At 43.7% G+C, this 22,707-nt stretch overlaps 1 protein-coding gene across 2 annotated transcripts in view; it reads right to left on the minus strand.

Annotated features, from left to right (window-relative positions):
* CYFIP2 (cytoplasmic FMR1 interacting protein 2) overlaps positions 1-22,707 on the minus strand; it is a 111,439-nt gene that overhangs the window by 67,951 nt on the left and 20,781 nt on the right. Inside the window, exons 3-10 of one of the 2 annotated variants that reach the window (XM_033927184.1) lie at positions 21,780-21,869; positions 20,687-20,764; positions 18,723-18,824; positions 17,591-17,772; positions 14,129-14,225; positions 12,123-12,251; positions 10,628-10,732; positions 5,881-5,972 (exon numbers count right to left, since the gene is read on the minus strand). In XM_033927184.1, the coding sequence (XP_033783075.1) occupies positions 5,881-5,972; positions 10,628-10,732; positions 12,123-12,251; positions 14,129-14,225; positions 17,591-17,772; positions 18,723-18,824; positions 20,687-20,764; positions 21,780-21,869 (875 nt within the window). The remainder of the gene's footprint in view (positions 1-5,880; positions 5,973-10,627; positions 10,733-12,122; positions 12,252-14,128; positions 14,226-17,590; positions 17,773-18,722; positions 18,825-20,686; positions 20,765-21,779; positions 21,870-22,707) is intronic. The other variant, XM_033927185.1, reaches the window with a different exon arrangement.

Consider the following 22,707-nt stretch of genomic DNA (forward strand, 5'->3'; position numbering starts at 1 on the left):
CCCTATATAAAGATGACACTTGCAGACATAAGGGCTATTGATGTGGTGTACAGTAAGTTTTTGGGTGGCTTTTTGCCACTGTACAATATAAGGGGGTTATGGTGAGTGACGTTCACAGAACCCCTCTGCTCTGCTGAAAAGTTTTCTGTGGCCACTCTGCTAAAATGCTGACTGCTTCTACGTCCCAATACAGTACTCCCCCGATATTCGCGGGGGGTTCCGTTCCAGGAACCCTCGTGAATGTCAAAAAACCGCAAATACGGTTTTTAGGCAGGGGAGACAGGAGAGGGCAGCTGGAGAGGCAGGAGAGGGCAGCCAGAGCGCCGGCGAGTGAAGGAAATCACTCGCTGTATGCTCCGACCACCTCTCCCTGTACTAAAGTCGGCCCTCACCAATCAGGCCAACTTTAGTACAGGAAGAGGCGGTCGGAGCATATAGGGAGTGATTTCCTTCACTCGCCGGCACTCCGGCTGCCCTCTCCTGCCTCCCCTTCGCGGTCGGAAAATATCGTGAATGACCAGGACCGCGGACTGTGAATTCGCAGGGGAGCACTGCAGCTTGTTTGTGTATATTTTTTCTTTTGGACGGCCTAAAAGAAAAGACGCACTAAGCTCAAAAACGTCTAAGAAAAGGTTATTTTCAAAACAAAAAGTTAATACACGTTTCTGATTTGAAAATGGCCCTATCCTCTACTGGATTTTTGGACGCTTTTCCCAAAACGTCCAAAAGTTGAACTTAGATGTCCTATTGAATATGCCCCTCTAGATCACTTTGGAAAAATAAAAAAGCTATCCTATGAGTATATATACTCCTAACTGCTTACATGCAATGTATTCACACACACAGTTACATGTATGCACACAGCCTTGTACGTAAACACACAGAATGAGTTTGTAAACAAAGAGGGCAATTCTATAACCAAGGTGCCCACATTCGCATGTACAAAAATTTAGAATATGTAGAAAGCTAATATTTGAAAGGGGGTGTACACAGAGCCGGGTTCCCACTTACTTGTGTAACTTAAGGAATTAGCTCTAGATATTCAATGCTGCTAGATAGAGGTCATGGGAGCCATTTTGAAGCTGGATCCACAACAGGCAGGAGTGAGTGGGTAACAGTCATGTCCATATAATCCTCCTAGATCACTAGAGAGATTGAGGTAGACCATGAAGGGCCTATGAGGATGGGGGGAGGGGCTTGAGAAGCCCCATTGCTACTACCCGTAAATTAACTGGTCACCAGCCAATATTCAAACCAGTTACCTCAGCAGCTACAGTTAGGATAGCCTTTTTGTCATTCTAACTTTAGCCACTTACTTACTCACTGGTCAGTGGTCTGAATACCACCACTAACTGGATAAGTATCAGCTGCTCCCAAGCTTCATCCAAGGACCCGGCCCAGCTGTAACCGATTAGTGTAGGGGTGGTTTTTGGCGATATGCAGTGGCAGTGTCTGGTTAAGTGCCGCTGAATATCATTGGTTAGGTGGCCATATGCAATTTAATTAGAACATGAAGGACATAAATTAAAGAACCAAGGCCGGTATTGGACAGACCTGCATGGTTTGTGTCCCACATATGGTGATTCGGTGTAGGATGGGCTGGGATGAGCATCAGTGGGAACTCCACTAATATGGAACATGAGGATGTTACTGGCCAGACTTTACGGTAGATATCCTGCAAACATTGGGATGTCCGGATAGGTTGGAGTGAGCTTGGACAACAAAGTCAGCATTTGGAACCTAGGACAACACCAGACTTTACAGTCTACGGTCCAGAAATATCAAAGAAGAGACAAGTACAGGTGATCGAGGCCCGCAGTATCCCAGACTTCAAGAATAAATGGGATACCTAGGTGGGATCACTGCGAGGGTCATACCAATGAATAGGGTCACTAGGATATTGACTTAATAGAGCAGGTCAGTAGAGTTAAGGGGGCCAGTAGACTTATAAGGGTGGGTCAATGGTGTGGGCAGACTTGATGGGCTGTAGCCCTTATCTGCCGTCATCTTTCTATGTTTCTAAGTTAATTTAATCATATATCTTTTAATGGGTACAACTTATGGGCAGACTGGATGGACTGACGTCATTTACTATGTTGCTATAACCGGGCAGGAGACTTCTAACTCATTAAATTTCTTTGCATAATTAGGTTTTGTACATTCCATGCTTCCCTGGTGCATTCAGGCGCCTGGTAAAACTAAGGGCACCTATAGGTTAGGCCAGTGTTCTTCAGCTGCCAGTCCGCAGAAATTTTCTGCCGGTCCACAGGGCCGGCACGTCCATTGGGCCCAAGACAGTGTTCTTCAGCCGCTGGTCCACGGTGAAATCAACGTTGCGTCTTCGGGCCGGTTCCCCGAGTCCTGCATTGCACAAAGCTGCGGGAAAAGACTCCTACGCGTGGCATACGCCCGAACCGGAAGCCTTCTCTCTGACGTGGCTGCAATGTCAGAGGGATGGCTTCCAGATGAGGCACGGGAAACGCGCGAGGAGCCGCTGCCCACAGCTTTGTGCAATGCAGCACTCAGGGAGTCGGCCTGAAGACGCCGCATCGATCGCACCGTGGACCGGCCCAAAGATAACACCCGGGGGGGAGTGGGGAGGAAGGCAAGCCAGAAAGCAAGGCACATGGAGGGAGAGAGACAACAATGGTAGGGGAAATGCTTTTAATTCTTTTTATTTAGCGATTGATTTGTCTGTTCAGGAAGAAATGCATTTGTTTCTTTTCCTCTGGGGTTGTACTGCTTGCAGAGTCTTGCCTCTTAGGGTTTATTTGCAAATATTAGTACTTTTAGGGCTCCTTTTACATAGGAGCATTAGCGTTTTTAACACACGCATCGGATTAGCGCGTGCTATAGCGCGCGCTAGCCGAAAACCTACCGCCTGCTCAAAAAGAGGCAGTAGCGGCTAGCGCACGTGGCAATTTAGCGTGCGCTATTCCGTGTGTTAAGGCCCTAGCGCGCCTTTGGAAAAGGAGCCCTCGGTTTTTGGTCCTGCATTTGCATGGGGTTATCTGTTTTCTGGTAGGAATGAACATTGAAAAGCATGCAGTGCGCTTTGTGTATTTTCATTTTGTGGTTAACCATTATGTGTTGTTAATACAATTATATTGTGTGTGTATATGAAAAGTGAATGGAAAAAAATGGTGTTACAATTAGTACTATTATGGGGGCGGGGCCTGGGGGCGGAGATTGAGTGGAGATGGGCACGACTTAGCCCAGTGTTCTTCAACCGGCGGTACGCGGACCGGTGCCGGTCCACAGGTGTCAAAAGGTTGAAGAACACTGGGTTAGACACACCCAGCTCTCTCTCTCTTAGTGTTAGTGTTCTCTCTCTCTCTTAGGGTGTCAGGTCAAAACTGCGGAAGACAAAGGCGCGCGCCGACAACTGAGCACAGCGCGGAGGTGTACGCCGAAGAAAATAACTGTTTTTAGGGGCTCCGACGGGGTGTGTGTGGGGGAACCCCCCACTTTACTTTATACAGATCGCGCCATGTTGTGGGGGTATTGTGGGGGGTTGTAACCCCCCACATTTTACTGAAAACTTCACTTTTTCCCTAAAATCAGGGAAAAAGTTAAGTTTATAGTATAATGAGGGGGGTTACAACCCCCCAAACCACCCACAACACCGCCGCAATCTGTATTAAGTAAAGTGGGGGGGCTCCCCAACAAACCCCCCCGTCAGAGCCCCTAAAAACTCATTTTCTTTGGCGCGCGCCTCCGTCTTGCGCTCAGTTGTCGGCGCGCGCCTTTGTCTATGAATCCTCTCTTAGTGTTAGTGTTCTCTCTCTCTCTTAGTGATAGTATTCTCTCTCTCTCTTAGTGATAGTGTTCTGTCTCTCACAGTATTCATGTGTTCTCTCTCTCTCTTAATCTTACTGTTCTCTCTCTCTTAGTATTAGTGTTCTGTCTCTCTCAGTGTTGGTGTTCTCTCTCTCTTAGTGTTAGTGTTCTGTCTCTCACAGTATTCATGTGTTCTCTCTCTCTTAGTGTTAGTGTTCTCTCTCTCTTAGTCTTAGTGTTCTCTCTCTCTTAGTCTTAGTGTTCTCTCTCTCTTAGTCTTAGTGTTCTCTCTCTCTTAATGTTAGTGTTCTGTCTCTCTCAGTGTTGGTGTTCTCTCTCTCTTAGTGTTAGTGTTCTGTCTCTCACAGTATTCATGTGTTCTCTCTCTCTTAGTGTTAGTGTTCTCTCTCTCTTAGTCTTAGTGTTCTCTCTCTCTTAGTCTTAGTGTTCTCTCTCTCTTAGTCTTAGTGTTCTCTCTCTCTTAGTCTTAGTGTTCTCTCTCTCTTAGTCTTAGTGTTCTCTCTCTCTTAGTCTTAGTGTTCTCTCTCTCTTAGTCTTAGTGTTCTCTCTCTCTTAGTCTTAGTGTTCTCTCTCTCTTAGTGTTAGTGTTCTCTCTCTCTTAGTATTAGTGTTCTCTCTCTCTTAGTGTTAGTGTTCTCTCTCTCTTAGTGTTAGTGTTCTCTCTCTCTCTTAGTGTTAGTGTTCTCTCTCTCTTAGTCTTAGTGTTCTCTCTCTCTTAGTCTTAGTGTTCTCTCTCTCTTAGTCTTAGTGTTCTCTCTCTCTTAGTCTTAGTGTTCTCTCTCTCTTAGTGTTAGTGTTCTCTCTCTCTTAGTATTAGTGTTCTCTCTCTCTTAGTGTTAGTGTTCTCTCTCTCTCTTAGTGTTAGTGTTCTCTCTCTCTCTTAGTGATAGTGTTCTGTCTCTCACAGTATTCATGTGTTCTCTCTCTCTCTTAATCTTACTGTTCTCTCTCTCTTAGTATTAGTGTTCTGTCTCTCTCAGTGTTGGTGTTCTCTCTCTCTTAGTGTTAGTGTTCTGTCTCTCACAGTATTCATGTGTTCTCTCTCTCTTAGTGTTAGTGTTCTCTCTCTCTTAGTCTTAGTGTTCTCTCTCTCTTAGTCTTAGTGTTCTCTCTCTCTTAATGTTAGTGTTCTGTCTCTCTCAGTGTTGGTGTTCTCTCTCTCTTAGTGTTAGTGTTCTGTCTCTCACAGTATTCATGTGTTCTCTCTCTCTTAGTGTTAGTGTTCTCTCTCTCTTAGTGTTAGTGTTCTCTCTCTCTTAGTGTTAGTGTTCTCTCTCTCTTAGTGTTAGTGTTCTCTCTCTCTTAGTCTTAGTGTTCTCTCTCTCTTAGTCTTAGTGTTCTCTCTCTCTTAGTCTTAGTGTTCTCTCTCTCTTAGTCTTAGTGTTCTCTCTCTCTTAGTCTTAGTGTTCTCTCTCTCTTAGTCTTAGTGTTCTCTCTCTCTTAGTCTTAGTGTTCTCTCTCTCTTAGTCTTAGTGTTCTCTCTCTCTTAGTCTTAGTGTTCTCTCTCTCTTAGTCTTAGTGTTCTCTCTCTCTTAGTCTTAGTGTTCTCTCTCTCTTAGTCTTAGTGTTCTCTCTCTCTTAGTGTTAGTGTTCTCTCTCTCTTAGTCTTAGTGTTCTCTCTCTCTTAGTCTTAGTGTTCTCTCTCTCTTAGTCTTAGTGTTCTCTCTCTCTTAGTCTTAGTGTTCTCTCTCTCTTAGTCTTAGTGTTCTCTCTCTCTTAGTCTTAGTGTTCTCTCTCTCTTAGTCTTAGTGTTCTCTCTCTCTTAGTCTTAGTGTTCTCTCTCTCTCTCAGCGTTAGTATTCAATAATTGAATCTAGGCGCTTAGGTTCTGTTATAGAAAAAAGATACGTGTGGGGTGTCTGAATGGAGGAGCCCAGTTATAGAATTACCCCCGCACTCCCTAAATGACTCTAGATCATCACTGGTCTCTCACTCTCCACAGGGACAACACAGAACAGGCCCTCGGAGGCACAGGACCGAGACCCCATGCGCACAAAGCAGGAGCAGCAGAACAGTGTTTTCTAACAGAGCAGGTGCTGTCGCACACACAAGCCAAGAGACATTACGGCAGGCACTCACTTGGACTTGTTCTCCTCATAGTGAGCACTGGTCTTAATGTATCTGGCCAGTTCTATCTGCATGTCACCGAATAAGGGTACCACCTGCAGCTGCTGCAAGAGAGAACACAACACTGATTGAAGGGCGAGCCATTCACTAAGTCTTACCTCGATGGAAATCGCCAAGACGCAAATCAACAGCGCAAAAGGAAGGGGGGGGAGGGGTTCCACGTAACCACAGGACAACCAAAGCTTCTGTGACACACAAGATAAAAGGACCTCCGCTGTTCTTGGGGACGCTGGTTTGAGCAGTCTGGGTGCTATCAAATGACATTCAGCCCTGGTGTGATCCACTTACATCAAATAAAAAATAGAGAAAAGATTAACCACGAACAAATAGATCCACCCAAGGGGTTAATCAAAGAGGCAAAAAGCCATCAAAATAGATGACCTGCATAACAAAATCAACATGAAGTAAAAAGATCTCAGAGTTTTGGGGACCATTAACAGATTTTTGTAATGACTGATATAAATTTTTCCCATAATAAGATACTTGATAAACGAGGGGGGGGGGTAGGTTTATTCTCTTTATCATAAAATATAAATAAATTATCATAATAGTTGTTATATTGTGTGCAACTAACAAAATAAGGGGAGGGAAAGGGATTCATAATTGAATAATAGTTGATAAAATTATTAAATTTTATATGATGTCTAAAATTGTAGTAAGGATTATATAAGATATGTTGTATGTACAGTATGTTATGGAGATATCAAGTGTATACTTAAGGTAATTGTATGAATCTTTATGATACACTTGTTGTTATATGAAAAAAATTAATAAAAAATGTTAATGTTAAACTAAAAAAAAAAAAAAGATCTCAGAGTTGCCACTCCCGCGGATTATAATGTTATAGCCCACATTTGGACTTGTGGCGTGGTTCTCTTTCATCGATCAAAAAATCCTTCATGATGAATGTTTGACTTAATTCGTCATAAATTTTAATATTTCACTACTCTTTATAATTTAAATAAGATAATCAAAAATTTTAATCCTATATTTTTATCTAATAATATTTTTACTTATTTTTCTTTTTATCAAAAAGCTGTGCAAATTTGCAAGTGCAAACCGGCAACTACCCAACAGTAACTTTAACTGTGCAAATTGACAACGATTGAACTGTGAAAATTAGCAAGGCACAGGAAATAGCAGCAAAACTGGTGCAAATAGGCAAATTACAGCAAAGACATATCAAAAAAGCCAAAAAGGCACTTATCTTGTGGTTTAGCGATACAAGATAAACTGCTTAGTTCCCATATGCTGTATCCAACGGGAACCCGTTTCGCCGCAAGCATGCGGCTTCCTCAGGGTTTTAATTGATTTACGGGTTGAAGCATTTGTCGTTTGAGTTTTTGTTGATCGATGAACGATAACCACGCCACAATTCCATATGTGGGCTCTGAGATCTTTTTCCTTCATGTTGATTTGGTTATGCAGGTCATCTATTTTGATGGCTTTTTGCCTCTTTGATTAACCCCTTGGGTGATCCACTTACACCAATGCTGACCTAACTGAGAAAGCCAGGACCTTCTTCCAAGGATGGAGAGTTTTTTTTTTTGTGTAGGAGAAGAGCGATACAATCGGATGCAGATACCGGCTAGAAAAACAAAACAAAAAACTAGAACCATCGTCAGCAAAATTGCTTTCCGAAGAAACTCATTTAGCAGTTTAAACAAACCAAATCATTAGGACGGATCCTCTGTTCCAATTCTTTATTCAATTTCTGATTTTAAAAAAATATAAACGCTTACATTTTTTAGGTCCACTCTAGATTCCAACGCATCAGGGTACTCTGCCCTTATCAGGATCCCATGCAAGTAACAAGATGCAGATGCAGATGCAGAGGCTCGGGCATGGGGAGCCAGGAAATAAAACATGTGAAAGGGCAGTCCTGTGGCGCTACTATGACAAGAGCAGCAAGGTTTGATTCTCAGTAGAGAATGACATGGGAACACATTTTTCTCTGTCCCCGTCCCTTGCCTGTAAGCACAAATCTTGAACACTTAATGATTTCTACATGTTTGAGTTTTGTGTAGATGAAGACAAGAGCGTGCAGGAATGGGGCAGGGACGGGAAAATGAGTTCCCGCGGGGACGGGGGGAAAATTTGTCCCCCGTGTCATTCTCTAATTCTCAGCTCAGGCCATCCACTCTCCAGCCCAAGGCTGATCTTGCTCACAGCCCTCAGGAGGGAGAATAATCATAGGCATAGATATTCAAAGCAATTAAAACTGACCAGAAAAGTGGTTTGCCAGTTCAGGGCAAACCACTAATTTTCAGTGGCATTTAACTGGCTAGAGCTGCTGAAAATAACCAGTCAGGGCCAAACTGGAAACCAATTATTCTGGAGGCGTTCCAGGGCAAAGTCAGCACTTGAAAGGGAATGGGGACTTGTATATACTGCCTTTTTGTCGCTTTGCCATTTCAAAGCTGACATTCAAAGTGGTGGGCACCGGAGAATTAAGTGACTTGCCCAAGGTCACAAGGAGCAGCACCGGGATTTGATCTCACAACCTCTGGGTGCAGAGGCAGTAGCTCAACCAGTCAGCCACAGCTCTTCCTCCTTGACCAGTTTAGTGCCGATATTCAGTACTTAACTAGCCAGGGTAACTGCACAAACAGGAACTGCATAATAAAATCGGTCCTATTTTCACACAGTAACCTGTAGCCTTTACTAAGCCATGGCAGAGATTTCTACCATGGCCTGGAGCACTAAGGCCCGGATTCTGTGGCAAAAAAGACGCACTTTGGAAGCGCCAAGCTCAAAAATAACAAAAGCCCGACAGAGCTTCTGCTTCACGTTGCCATTCAGCAAGATGACGTCACTTCCTCCTCCGGCCCAGATTCTGTATAGGACGTCAATCCTGGGCCTTACACCCGCCCAAAGTTAACCCGATTCTGTAACCGATGTCCATGTTGCAGACGCCGGTTACAGAATCGGGTTTAACGTGCCCTATAGTGGGAGGGGCCTTAGGCGCCTGGACCAATCAGGTCCTAGGATCCTGTGGGTTGGGCAGGGTAGGGGCAGGCCCACCTCATTTGGACGGAGGCGGGCCTGCTGGCTGGATGTGCGAGGAGCTGTCCAGTCCAACTTGCTGGTAAAGTCAAGGGGGGGTTCCGGGGTGGTGGTGTTCGCTGGGGGGGGGGGTCCGGCAGGAGGGGTTGGGCACCCTCCTGCTGGTGATCTTAGGGGAGAGCCGTTGGGGGGGGGGGGGTCGGCAGGAGGGGTTGGGTACCCTCCTGCCGCGATCGTCGGGAGGACCGTTGGGGGGGGTTAGGCACCCTCCTGCTGCGATCACTGGGGGGAGGGGAGACTTTTGCGGCCTTAGCCGCGACTGCTATACTAATCAAGGCAGGGAGATCCTTGCCGCGATTAGGTACAGCGGCGGTGTCTACTTACCATGTAGGCCAGCATTTTGCTAGCCTACATTGTAAGCGTCTCCCGTTCTGCTTAGAGCCGCCTAAGTTTGCCTTAGGCAAGCTTGCGGGCCTCTCTAGGCTCCCTGGAGGCGCCTTCAATATAGGCGGCCTGCGTGGGGAGCATTTTTTTTTCTTTTTAGAAAAAGTACCTCACGATTGGCTGATTAGACAGTTGTAGGACGCCTTACAGCTGCCTACAATCGGGAGCACTATGCAGAATCAGGACCTAAATGCTCTGATGCTCACAGAATTCCTATGAGCGTCAGAGCTGCCCCAGAGCATTTAGCATCCCAGAAACCTCTACCGTGGCAGAAACCTCTACCGTGGCTTAGTAAAAAGGAGTGCCTAATTGCTGAATATCGGACTTAACTGTCTATGTGTTAGTCAGCTCCGGAAATCCAATACTAGTGCACTGAATTTCTGAGTTTAATGGTGGTCAGCAAAACACCGATCACCTCTTGACTGAAAACTGGGCTCGCAGAGAATATTTTATAACAGGTCATCTAGGTTGGGAGGCCAAGTAGGTGCCCACGTGTCTTCATAACATTGCCCCAGAAAAGCAGCCAAGAATTAGGGCTAAAAATGAAGCCACATACATTTACACCTGCTTGGGAAGAGATGAAAAGAATGCACATGTTTTATAACAGATGCAGGCAAACCATTACAGCAAACTCCTCTCCCGAACCTGCCTAGGGCCATCTTGCATGAAAAGGATGCGCATTCCTGTCACTGTGCGTCCTTTTATGCAAGGAGTACTTTTATTAAAGGATTTTTACATGGATATACTAGTATAGTCATGTGAATTACCTCCCCAGCATACTAAAGCAACCGCCATCAGCTGAAATAAGGGTTTTCTTGCCTCTCGTCATGCAACTTTTCTAAAATGTTATTCTTTCTAACGTTGTAAATACTGATTCAGGAAGTCCAGAACAGGAGCACAAAATATGAACCTGAGCATTCACATGTTATTTTAATGATGCTTACTAGTACCCCTTGGAGTTGAGAGAGAGAGAGGCATTTTCTTCTTGTTTCAGAATATGCAAGTGCCGAGGAAGACTGCACAGTTTCATCTTCTACTTTCCCCGAGGCAGGCTGGACCCACAGCCTAAAGGAGAAGCCTCGGCTAAGATCCAAAAACAAAGAACGTGTTTTCAAGACAAACCTGGAGATCTACTGCCACTGAAACTTGGGTTGCCTGTACCAGGGGCAAAGTCGGACCTGTGGATAAGCAAAGCAGCTGGAAATAAAATCTAGTGCAGACAAAATGATTTGCAAATCTGGTCACCAACCTTAAAGAATTTGTCTATCTTGCTGAGATTGATTCTCTTCTTGGCATCCAACTTGTAAATGTTACTGATGTTTCCATCCATCAAATAGAGACCAAAACCCATTACCTGGAAAAGGTAAGGACAGGCAGCTCTGATCCTTTAAGCATAATTTATTCCCATAAGGATATCTACCATTCCCTTGCATGCAATTGTGAGGTCAGTAACTTCAGCATTGTGCTGGTATTTACAAAAAGCCTTCTAAAAACTCTGTGTTGTAAAGGAAGGAAAAGTTCTCAATAATGCTAACACAGGTTATTTTTCAACTTCCATGCCCTATAGGACATGATCATTGATCAGAAAAACCTTCCTTATAATACTCGTTATTATCCTTTATGCACCATCTGTGACTAACTAATACTGCAATAATAGATGGAGTACATCCAAAGGTGCTGAAACATAAAATTGATGATCCGTAGTTAGCTAAAATCGTCACACCAATTTTTCAAAAGGGTTTCAAGGGAGATCCGAGAAATTACAGACCAGTAAAAGCCTGACTTCAGTGATAGGCAAAACAGTAGAAACAATTATAAAAATAAAAATTGTAGAACATGTAGACAAACATGATTTTAAGGGACAGAGTCAGCATGGGTTCAGCCAAGGGAGGCCTTGCTTCACCAATTTGTTTGACTTCTTTGAAGGTGTGCACAAACATGTGGATAAAGGTTCAGTCAAGCCCATCAGGGCCTTGGGCTCCTCCTCTGTATCTCAGGATACAGAGGAAGGAGTCTAAGGCCCCGATTGGCACTTACGCCTAAAGCCCCACCCCTTGGGAAGGGCCCTAGGCATCCGAGCCAATCAGGGCCTTAAAGCCCCTCCCCGTGCACACATCATGCAATGAGGGGAAGGCCTGCCATTTTGGATTGGCAGGCCTCGGAGCTGGAAGGACCGAGCCTTCCTCCTGCTCTCTTCAGACAAAGGTACTGGGAGGGAGTTGAAGGGGGGGGAAGTTCGGGGAGCATCCGGTAGCAGGAGGAAGTAAGCATCCCTTCTGCCTTTTTTGCTGCTGTGTGTGTGTGTGTGAGGGGGGGGGGTGTCGGTCCCCAGTGCTGGTTCGTCAAAGAGGGCTGTCATTAGCGGGGGGGGGGGGGGGGGGGGAAGCTTTTTTCTTTTTTAATGGGGCAGATATTGTGCATGTGTAACACACACACAGCATCTATGCCCATTAAAAAAAAAAAAGTTTAGTATGCTATAAATATTTTTGTATCAGTGGGATAGGTAAGCGGCTGGTCTTCACCAGTCACTTTTTTCACTTTTTTTTTTGTGCATTGGGAAGCCATGTTAGAGCATCGGTCGCTCTGCTAGTTTACATGGCATTTCAATATTAATGAGCATATTTGCATGGTTTAGCGACAATTGTTAGACAATTGCTGACTTTCGTTCGTCTGGCCCTATGCTGACTGAAGGACGCAACAGACTCATTCCTCACCTACTAAGAGAAGGAAAGGAATATACTTACTTTTAGTAACATATGCTTCTCACTGGGGGTAAGGTACATCTTATTCTCATAGTAATCCACACAGATATTAACAATGTCAGCCAAGAGCTCCTCATAGCCAGGGATAACTTCTAACTGCTGATGTAGACACTATGAAATGAGCAGATACACATAATTACATAGTAACATAGTAGATGACGGCAGATAAAGACCCGAATGGTCCATCCAGTCTGCCCAACCTGATTCAATTTAAATTTTTTAATTTTTTCTTCTTAGCTATTTCTGGGCAATCCCCGTTCCCGTGCAGATCTCTAATTGGGACTTTTTGTAGTTTTATAACCACACTCAAAGAGGTTTACATATAGGTGCTTCAAGCATTTTCCTTATCTGTCCCAGTGGGCTCACAGTCTATCTGATGTTACCTAAATAACCGTTTTCACCACTACCTCCCACCAAGAAGAAGGAGAACACAGAACCTTTTCACCTACCCACCACTCAACGGTACTCGTCGTAAGAAACTTTACGACAACCTCCTGGGGACACAGGCAGCTAAAATAGACTCTGACATCTCAAAATTACTGACCAAAACAACAGACATAAAAGAGTTCCGCAAAGAAATAAAAACATTACTGTTCAAAAAATATCTCCCATCACTCTAACCACCACCCAATGAGCTCCCAATCAACGACATCGGAAATACCCACCTATATTATCTCTTTATCTGTGATCTAGAATGTACTGTAATTCTTCTACACTACACCCGATTTAACCGATCGAGTTGACATGTATTACCTCTGTAAAATGCATTATCTTCTGTTATATGTATTATCTTCTGTAATAAGTATTATCTTCTGTGAAATTATAGTATCATAACTCATTACTGTTCCTGTAACTTACTCTTATCCTGAAATGTAACTCTACTGGAATATCCCAGATATTTTCTATATTGTAATCCGCCTAGAACCGCAAGGCACAGGCGGAATAGAAATCCCTAATGTAATGTAATGTAATGTAATGTACCTGGGGCAGTGGAGGATTAAGTGACTTGCCCAGGATCACAAGGAGCAGCACGGGGCTTGAGCCCACAACCTCAGGATGCTGAGGTGGTAGCTCTATCCATTAGGCCACGCCTTCCTCCTAAGAGTTCAACCTCTAGACTTTCACCCAAGAAGTGTGGGCTTCAGAAAGGTCACCCCCCTTAACTGCTCAATGATTGATGGCTCTCCCACAAAACGAAAGTGAAAGTGGCAACGGATACCAGACTCTGTGACAACGTCAGGAAAAATTCATGCATGTTGCGATATCAAAACATACACAGGTATGTGACTGTTTTGCCCCATTGATATTTTAGAGTTTATGGTTCTAAAATGGATGCCCCCCTACTCCCCACTCCACATGTAACCTGCGCATAAATGTCCATTTCTCTATGAAACTTAGAACAGCCTATGTTGCCAGATCCTGTTCTAAAATACTAACGGAATTTGAGATAGTCAGAATTGGGTTATCTCAATTCTGCTTCGTATATCCTTTCTAGAATTCCACTCCAAATCTACTAGAAACATTAGAATACTTCAGATTGGACTGTATCATTCATATTGAGTTTTGCAGGCAAAAACCTGTCTGTTGGGAGTAGAAGTTCATGATCTGGCTGGATTCTTGTCCCTCCCTCTAAGGCAGTGGCCTCAAACTCAAACCCTTTGCAGGGCCACATTTTGGATTTGGAGGTACTCGGAGGGCCTCAGAAAAAAATAGTTAATGTTTTATTAAAGAAATGACAATTTTGCATGAGGTAAAACTCTTTATAGTTTATAAATCTTTCCTTTTGGCCAAGTCTTAATAATAATATTGTCATTTATAGCTAAAGAGACATATGGTCAAGAAACTGTTTGATTTTACTCTTGTGATTATGATAAACATACCGAGGGCCTCAAAATAGCACCTGGCGGCGAGTTTGAGACCACTGATCTAAGATGCACCAAATATATGATCCGCAGTGAGGAGCTTCAGAGGCTCACAGTGCAACACACCTGAGTGATCCTGTTGTGGTTAGCCAAGAACATGGACAGGTTCTGAGACTCCTGAATGGACTGAGGATCCGCCATTTTCCTTAAAAATTGAGCAGCTCTGAGGGGGGGAAAAAACCAGAAGGTCATTTCACCTTGCAAGCTAGTGATCTTCTTGCATGTTCTCAGATCACTCACAAGCAGGGACATACGTATTTGCTGACTGTGCACCAATAAAACATGATTTATACTAAAATCAAAGGGATATTTGTGCCGCTGGATTTTAAGAAGTAGAAAGCTTGTGATACTTAGACAGCAAAGTCAATACATGTCGCATCTGAGTATGCACAAAAACCACCACTTGGCATCTATGAAGCATTCACCAAATGTTTATATTTATAAAATGTAATAAACTTATTATGAGAGGGAATTAAGCATGTATTATACTGTGTGGTCATTTTATATATAAAGAGATTTACAGATTTGGCATGGGTGACTAATTAAAGCAGTATAAAATGTAATATACTGCTTTACTTACTGAGAACAAAGAGGTTTACAAGTTATAAATAACAAATAAAAAAAAAACACTCAGCAATAACACGAACTCCATAATAGTGACAAAAAAGACCCGAGTACAGATACATAAGACTCAGTCGGAATCGGACCCTTTTGCACTCCAATTATCACTTACCGAGAAGCTAGCATACCATGAGGGTGGTGGTTAATGGAAGTCGCTCGAAGGAAGGAAAGGTGACTAGTGGAGTCCCTCAGGGTTCGGTGCTGGGGCCAATCCTGTTCAATGTAAGTGACATTGCTGAAGGGTTAGAAGGAAAAGTGTGCCTTTTTGCAGATGATACCAAGATTTGTAACAGAGTAGACCCCGAAGAGGGAGTGGAGAATATGAAAAAGGATCTGCAAAAGTTAGAGGAATGGTCTAATGCCTGGCAACTAAAATTCAATGCAAAGAAATGCAGAGTAATGCATTTGGGGATTAATAATAGGAAGGAACCGTATATGCTGGGAGGAGAGAAGCTGATATGCACGGACGGGGAGAGGGACCTTGGGGTGATAGTGTCCGAAGATCTAAAGGCGAAAAAACAGTGTGACAAGGCAGTGGCTGCTGCCAGAAGGATTCTGGGCTGTATAAAGAGAGGCGTAGTCAGTAGAAGGAAGAAGGTGTTGATGCCCCTGTACAGGTCATTGGTGAGGCCCCACTTGGAGTATTGTGTTCAGTTTTGGAGACCGTATCTGGCGAAAGACGTAAGAAGACTTGAGGCGGTCCAGAGGAGGGTGACGAAAATGATAGGAGGCTTGCGCCAGAAGACGTATGAGGAGAGACTGGAAGCCCTGAATATGTATACCCTAGAGGAAAGGAGAGACAGGGGAGATAGGATTCAGACGTTCAAATACTTAAAGGGTATTAACGTAGAACAAAATCTTTTCCAGAGAAAGGAAAATGGTAAAACCAGAGGACATAATTTGAGGTTGAGGGGTGGTAGATTCAGGGGCAATGTAAGGAAATTCTACTTTACGGAGAGGGTGGTGGATGCCTGGAATGCGCTCCCGAGAGAGGTGGTGGAGAGTAAAGCTGTGACTGAGTTCAAAGAAGCGTGGGATGAACACAGAAGATTTAGAATCAGAAAATAATATTAAAGATTGAACTAGGCCAGTTACTGGGCAGACTTGTACGGTCTGCGTCTGTGTATGGCCGTTTGGAGGAGGATGGGCAGGGGAGGGCTTCAATGGCTGGGAGGGTGTAGATGGGCTGGAGTAAGTCTTAACAGAGATTTCGGCAGTTGGAAGCACAGTACCGGGTAAAGCTTTGGATTCTTGCCCAGAAATAGCTAAGAAGAAAAAAAAAAAAAAAAAAAAATTTAAATTGAATCAGGTTGGGCAGACTGGATGGACCATTCGGGTCTTTATCTGCCGTCTTCTACTATGTTACTATGCCGTCATCACAAAAATCAATGATAAAAGCCTTTCAAAACAGAAAAGTGGGTTGTTTGTTTTTTAAATAAAATTTTGAATTTTTAAAAATTTCCTTCTGCTCAATTGTAATTTTAGAAGTCGATTCCCCCAAAAAGGCACCAAGGAGAAAAAAAAAACAAACAAAAAAAACACCTTTATTTCTGGTTGATTCCCATCTGGCTTTCTTTACGGATGGCAATACTAATCTAACATCTTGCCGTGATTTAAGAGTATAGGGAATGGTCAAAGAATGTAGATAATTAGGTTGTTGATTATAATATGCTTTGTGTGTTAGTGCTAGAACTTTAAACGGAATAAGTAAAAGGGACCCAGCGATATTTTAAAAAAACAAGGGGTCATGTGATAGAAATTCTTGCCGTTTCCTAGTACTTCAAGTGCCATATTTGATAAGGTTTCTAGGCATCTCAAATTTGAATTTGCCATGTCATAAGAACATAAGAATTGCCGCTGCTGGGTCAGACCAGTGGTCCATCGTGCCCTGCAGTCCGCTCCTTTGGCAGTCCTTAGGTCAAAGACCAGTGCCCTAACTGAGTCTAGCCTTACCTGTGTACGTTCTGATTCAGCAGGAACTTGTCTAACTTTGTCTTGAATCCCTGGAGGGTGTTTCCCCCTATAACAGCCTCCGGAAGAGCGTTCCACATTTCTACCACTCTCTGGGTGAAGAAGAACTTCCTTACGTTTGTACGGAATCTATCCCCTTTTAACTTTAGAGAGTGCCCTCTCGTTTTCCCTACCTTGGAGAGGGTGAACAACCTGTCTTTCTCTACTAAGTCTATTCCCTTCAGTATCTTGAATGTTTCGATCATGTCCCCTCTCAGTCTCCTCTTTTCAAGGGAGAAGAGGCCCAGTTTCTCTAATCTCTCACTGAAAAAACTACATTAACCTGCACATGCATATATAAAATTGGATATTTCTATGTTAATATCCCTATCTTCTAGAACAGTGGTTCCCAACCCTGTCCTGGAGGACCACCAGGCCAATCGGGTTTTCAGAATAGTCCTAATGAATATGCATGGAGCAGATTTGCATGCCTATCACTTCCATTATATGCAAATCTCTGTCATGCATATTCATTAGGGCTAGCCTGAAAACCCGATTGGCCTGGTGGTCCTTCAGGACAGGGTTGGGAACCACTGTCCTAGAACACGGGGAGGGATATATAATTTGATCAAGATCACATAGTGCAAAGGAGACTGGTGACCTCCAGGTACGCAGCCAAGTGCTCATCTCCCTAAGCCAGGGGTGTCAAAGTGCCTCCTCATGGGCCGCAATCCAGTCGGGTTTTCAAGATTTCCCCCCCAATGAATATGCATGAGATCTATTAGCATACCATGAAAGCAGTGTATGCAAATAGATCTTATGCATATTCATTGGGGTAAATCCTGAAAACCTGACTGGATTGCGGCCCTCAAGGAGGGACTTTGACATCCCTGCCCTAAGCTATGCTGCCAAGAGGAGAGATGTCAGGTATAAGCAAATGCCCTTTCCGTCCCTCACCTTTTGTATGCAGAGTGGTCATTTTTCACACTGCACTTCATGTTCTTCAACTCATCCAGGACAGCAAACATGTTGATAAACTTCCCCAGGGTCAAGAGGTAAGCCTCGGAGACGAAATCCTTCCTGCGCTCGGCATGGCATAAACGTTTCACCTCATTACAGAAGCGTTCGATCGCCTTGCGCTGCAAGCCACCAACATGCCAAGTAAACAAATACAGTGAGAGAAAAACAAAAAAAAAACCTCCGAGGGCATTCTTGGTAAAAACCCAGATTCTGTTATCCGTCAACAAATTCCCAACTCTTTTTTTTAACTTCTTTATTCATTTTTAAAACTATAATTGTGCACAGTAAATGATGCATTTACATAAAATATTAATATTACAGCACAATAAACTTGTTAAAAATGACGACAAAAATTATTTTCCCCCACCCATTTATCCAATTGACCAACTCATAAAATTACCTATAAACAACCTATCTATACCTCTTAAACAGTGCCAAACCATACCCCCCTCCACGGATGTGTATGTTTTCCTCAATTAGATAAATAAGTCATTCCTTACAATATTTAGTTAATGGTTCCCAAACTTCCATAAATTTTTTGTAACCTCCCTTCTGAATGGCCATGAATCTTTCCATTTTAAAGACATAACATAGGGATTCCCACCAGAAGGAATAATTTAATCTGTCAAAATTTTTCCAATTTTTTAAGATAAGCTGCAAGGCAACCCCCATCATTATATACAAAAGTTTGTTATTTTTTGCCGAAATTTGACTTTTTGCCCTCAAAGATGTTCCAAATAAAATTCCCAACTCTTGCACAAGAAATTTAGTGTGAAAAACAGACATAAATGTTTCTCTTGTATCATTAAAGATCACCTTCCGCCAATTTCAAATGCCAACTCTTGTGTGTCTGTTAAATTGCATGGATGGGAGCAGCCAATGTTGGAAGAACCAAAAATGTTTTATTTTTAATGAAAAAAAAAAGCAACATGAAGTAAAAATATTAAGCCTAGAGAGTGCAAAGATTATTTATCTTGTTAAGTCTGACGTTGGTTCTCTACAGGAACTTCCTTCTCAGCCCTCTCCCTTTCCTATTTCCTCCAAATGTCATAGGTAGCTCCCATGTTACCTGGAAGTACATAAACTTCATGAGTTTGGTGACCTCTGGCTCCAAAACCTCCACCGTTTTCTCATAGATCTCAACACGGTTCGGTTGTTCATTGCATTTCACCTAAAGAAAAACAACAAAAAACACGTATCTTCCTCAAATTGAGAAGATCCCAAAAATCTGCATTAGGGAAGTCAATAGTGAAATAATAAGAGTAAATCTGTAGATGGCAAGGGGCAAAACTAGGCCAGAATCAGCCATTTTGTTCACCTGGACTGAAGTAGCAAAAAATCTTTCACTGTGTGTTGCACTATTAATATTTGAAAATTAATAAAGATTAAAAAAAAAAAAACCCAAAAAAAACTTTCACTGCAAGATTACAAAGCATCAAGATTATGCCCAAGACTCTGATGCTCAAAAGTCTTCCGTGGCAGTAAGACTCATTAAAGCAGTCTTACTATCATGGAAAGCTTTTCTTCTGATAAAAGGGTTCTCAGTAGCCGCTATCGCTCGTCGTTAGCAGCCACCGAAAATGCTATGCAAATACATTACAAGGAAGCTCATTAGTATTCTAATACAGTGTTCTTCAACCACCGGTCCATGGACCAGTGCCGGTCCACAGAAATTTCCTGCCGGTCCACAGGGCCGGTCCACAGTGTTCTTCAACCGCCGGTCCACGGTGCGATCGATACGGCGTTATCTTCGAGCCAGCTCCCTCTTTCTAACTGATTCATTACACAAAGCCACAGGCAGTGGCTCCAACGGACATCCTGCGCCTGAACCGGAAGCCTTCTCTCTGACGTTGCAATGTCAGAGGGAAGGCTTCCAGATGAGGCACGGGACGTGCAAGGTGCAATTAGTACTATTATGGGGGCGGGGTCTGGGGTGGAGATTGGGTAGAGATGGGCGGGGTCTGGCCCACAACTTAGCCCAGTGTTCTTCAACCGCTGGTCCACGGACCGATGCCGGTCCACAGAATAATTCTTTTATTTCTGCCGGTCCATAGGTGTAAAAAGGTTGAAAAACATTGTTCTAATGTACCCACTTGTGATGCACAAATGGGAACATCCACCAGCACCGAATAATCGGTACAGAAATTTTCTGACAGCTCTGGAGCTGCTGTACGTGTGTTGTGCGAACACACAACACACACACACACACAGCTGCGCCCATTAAAAAAAAAAAAAAAATCTGCAGTTTACAAGGACTGATTCCCCCCATCCACCTTCTGCCGAGCCCTTCCAGCTCAAAGGCCCTCCCCCCCATTAGGCCATATGGGCTGCGATCTTCTGACAACCCCGATACTCCTGCTGACCTCCCCCACCGCAGCTCAAAGGCCCTCTCCCCCACCTGGCCATATGGGTAGCAACCCCCTCCCCACCAACACCACGTACCTCTTCAAAATGGCAGCCCTGCCCCTTCCCTGGGAAGAAAACATAAAGGTGCACCAGGCATGGGCAAGGGCCACAATTTTGAAGAGGCAAGCCCTGAGGCAGGAGGGAGTAGGCATCCCTCCTGCAGATCTTTCACTAAAAAAGTACGGGGTGTTGGGAGGGGGGGTGCTGCCTATATGGCCAGGTGGGGGAGAGGGCCTTTGAGCTGTGGTGGGGGGGGAGGAGGTCAGCAGTAATGTCGGAGTTGTCAGGGGATTGCAGCCCATATGGCCTGGCGGGGGGAGGGCTTTTGAGCTGGCAGGGCTCAGCAGAAGGTGGATGGATTCTTGCATCGTGTAACTTTCACACATATCTCCTGTCGCTGAGCTTGATTATGCTGACTTTCCTTTATATAAAAGCATCACTATACAGTATATTTTTAAAAAAAAACAAAAAAACTTGCCACGTGGGGGCCATTAAGGGAAATACACATTCTCCTTAATGGACCTTGAGAACAAGTCTTATATAGGGTAAATCCCACCTTCTCAAACTATAAAAGAGTTAACCGTGACACACAGGCTGCGGTCAGGCTGCCGATGGTATCCTTCTCACCTGTGGAATGGCTCGGGAACAGCTCCTCCAGGTGTACAGCATAACTGCATACTCATGGCCTTCCTCCAACATTTCATTCTAAAATAGACAAAACACACTAAGTCTATCTAAACTAGGTGCCAGGATGTACGAGCCCCTTACATGCAAAAAATGTCTAGAATACTAATGCTTATGCATGTAAAATATACACTAACCCGTGAAAGTGTCACCAGGGCAGCAAGTTGCTATTCTGTAATGTTGCATCTAACTTACATAGCATGTAAATACAATGGGAGCTTACGCATAGAGCATGGTGAGACATGGGTGGGGCTCATACCGAGTAGAGTGGAAAAGGGTAGATGTGAGGCACTTGTTTACTCTTTCCAAAAATACTAGGGGGCATGCAATGGTGCTAATAAGTAGTAGATGTAACACAAACAGGAGAAAATATTTCTTCACTGAGTGTGTAATTAAACTCTAGAATTTGTTGCTGGAGAACGTGGTGAAAGCAGTTAGCTTAGCAAGGTTTAAAAAAAGGTTTGGCCAATTTCCAGAACCATACGTGCGTAAGCCGTTATTTGAGGACGGCCTGATGAAACCCATGGCTTATTCCTAGGATAAGCAGCATAAAATCTATTTCTCTCCTTGGGATCTTGCCAGGTACTTGTGGGGTTGGCCACTGTTGGAAACAGGATACTGGACTCGACTTGGGCTGTTTTTGTTACAAGGTTTTATATGGTGCAGCCCCTACTTATCTGGCTAATAGTTTTTCCATAGCTGCGCACAAATGCAGTAGAAAAACTCATGCTCTGTTCAATTTTCCTTCTGTAAAAGGTTGTAAAAGCAAGAAATTCCTAAATCACTCTTTAGCATCTCAGGCAGATTCTTATCAAAAAGAATTTCGATCATTGTTGCTCACGGCTGTTTCTTACAGACATTTTAGAAAACAGCTAAACACCTATCTTTTCTCCAAATACCTGACCAGCTGACTCATTCAAATATACAATTATGTTTAATGCTTATAATCTTTTGTAAACTGCGTAGAACTTTTTGGTAAGTATAATGTTATGTTATGTATTTGCAGGAATACACTGCTAGGGTTGAAAGTACTCACCATGCTGGAGTGAACTGTTGCCTGTTCTATGTATCTGGCAATTCCTGTCACAAAGGCATTCCTATCTTCAAAGTTGGTGTCAAAATTAGCCTTAAAAAAAAAAAAAATCAATTGTTATTTAGAAATGGAGATTCCAACATTTAAACAATTGCACCAAATACTAGTTCCAGAACTCAGACCACAATGGACAGGGCGTAGACTCTCAGAATGGATCATTCATTTGTTCGGCAAGTTATTTGGACTGGATTTTAATCGTGCTTTTATCCAGTGTCTCGCAAACTTTGCCAAGCCACGGCATGCTAAACGTGTTGGCCATGGCTCGAGGCACCCGGAAGTGCACGGACGTCAACGTGATGATGTCATGCGCTTGCATCCAAGCATGCAAGAAGACCCTCTAACAGGGCCCTGAGCCGCCAATGGAACGTGCTGGAAGGGAAGACACACAGAGAGAAAGAGAGGCGCTGGTGGCAGCTGACTGCCTACAGGGTGTTCATCTTGCTGCAAGAAGCATGTCCTGCAGGCAGTCAGCCGGTGGCAGCACCTCGCCTCCTCCTTGGTATCTGGCGGCACACCTATAATCTTGGGCAGCACAGTTTGCGATATACTGCCTTTATCGGTAGTTTAAGGTAAGTTACATTCAGATTCAGTAATTATTTGCCTCCTAGAGGGCTCGCAATCTAAAGTTTGTACCTTAGGCAATAGAGGATTAACCACCCCCTGTTTTACAACACCGTATTTAGCGGCAGCCGTGGCGGTATTAACTCTGATGCTCACAGAATTCCTATAAGCATTGGGGCTGTTATCGCCACATCCGACGCTAAAAACTGCACTATGGTTTTGTAAAAAAAAAAAAAAAAAGGGGGGGGGGTTAAGTGATTGGCCAAGATCTCAAGAAGCAGCAGTAGGATCAGTGGGATTTGAACCCTGC

This window comes from Geotrypetes seraphini, chromosome 18 (assembly GCF_902459505.1).
Source record: "Geotrypetes seraphini chromosome 18, aGeoSer1.1, whole genome shotgun sequence".
Taxonomy (NCBI): Eukaryota; Metazoa; Chordata; class Amphibia; order Gymnophiona; family Dermophiidae; genus Geotrypetes; species Geotrypetes seraphini.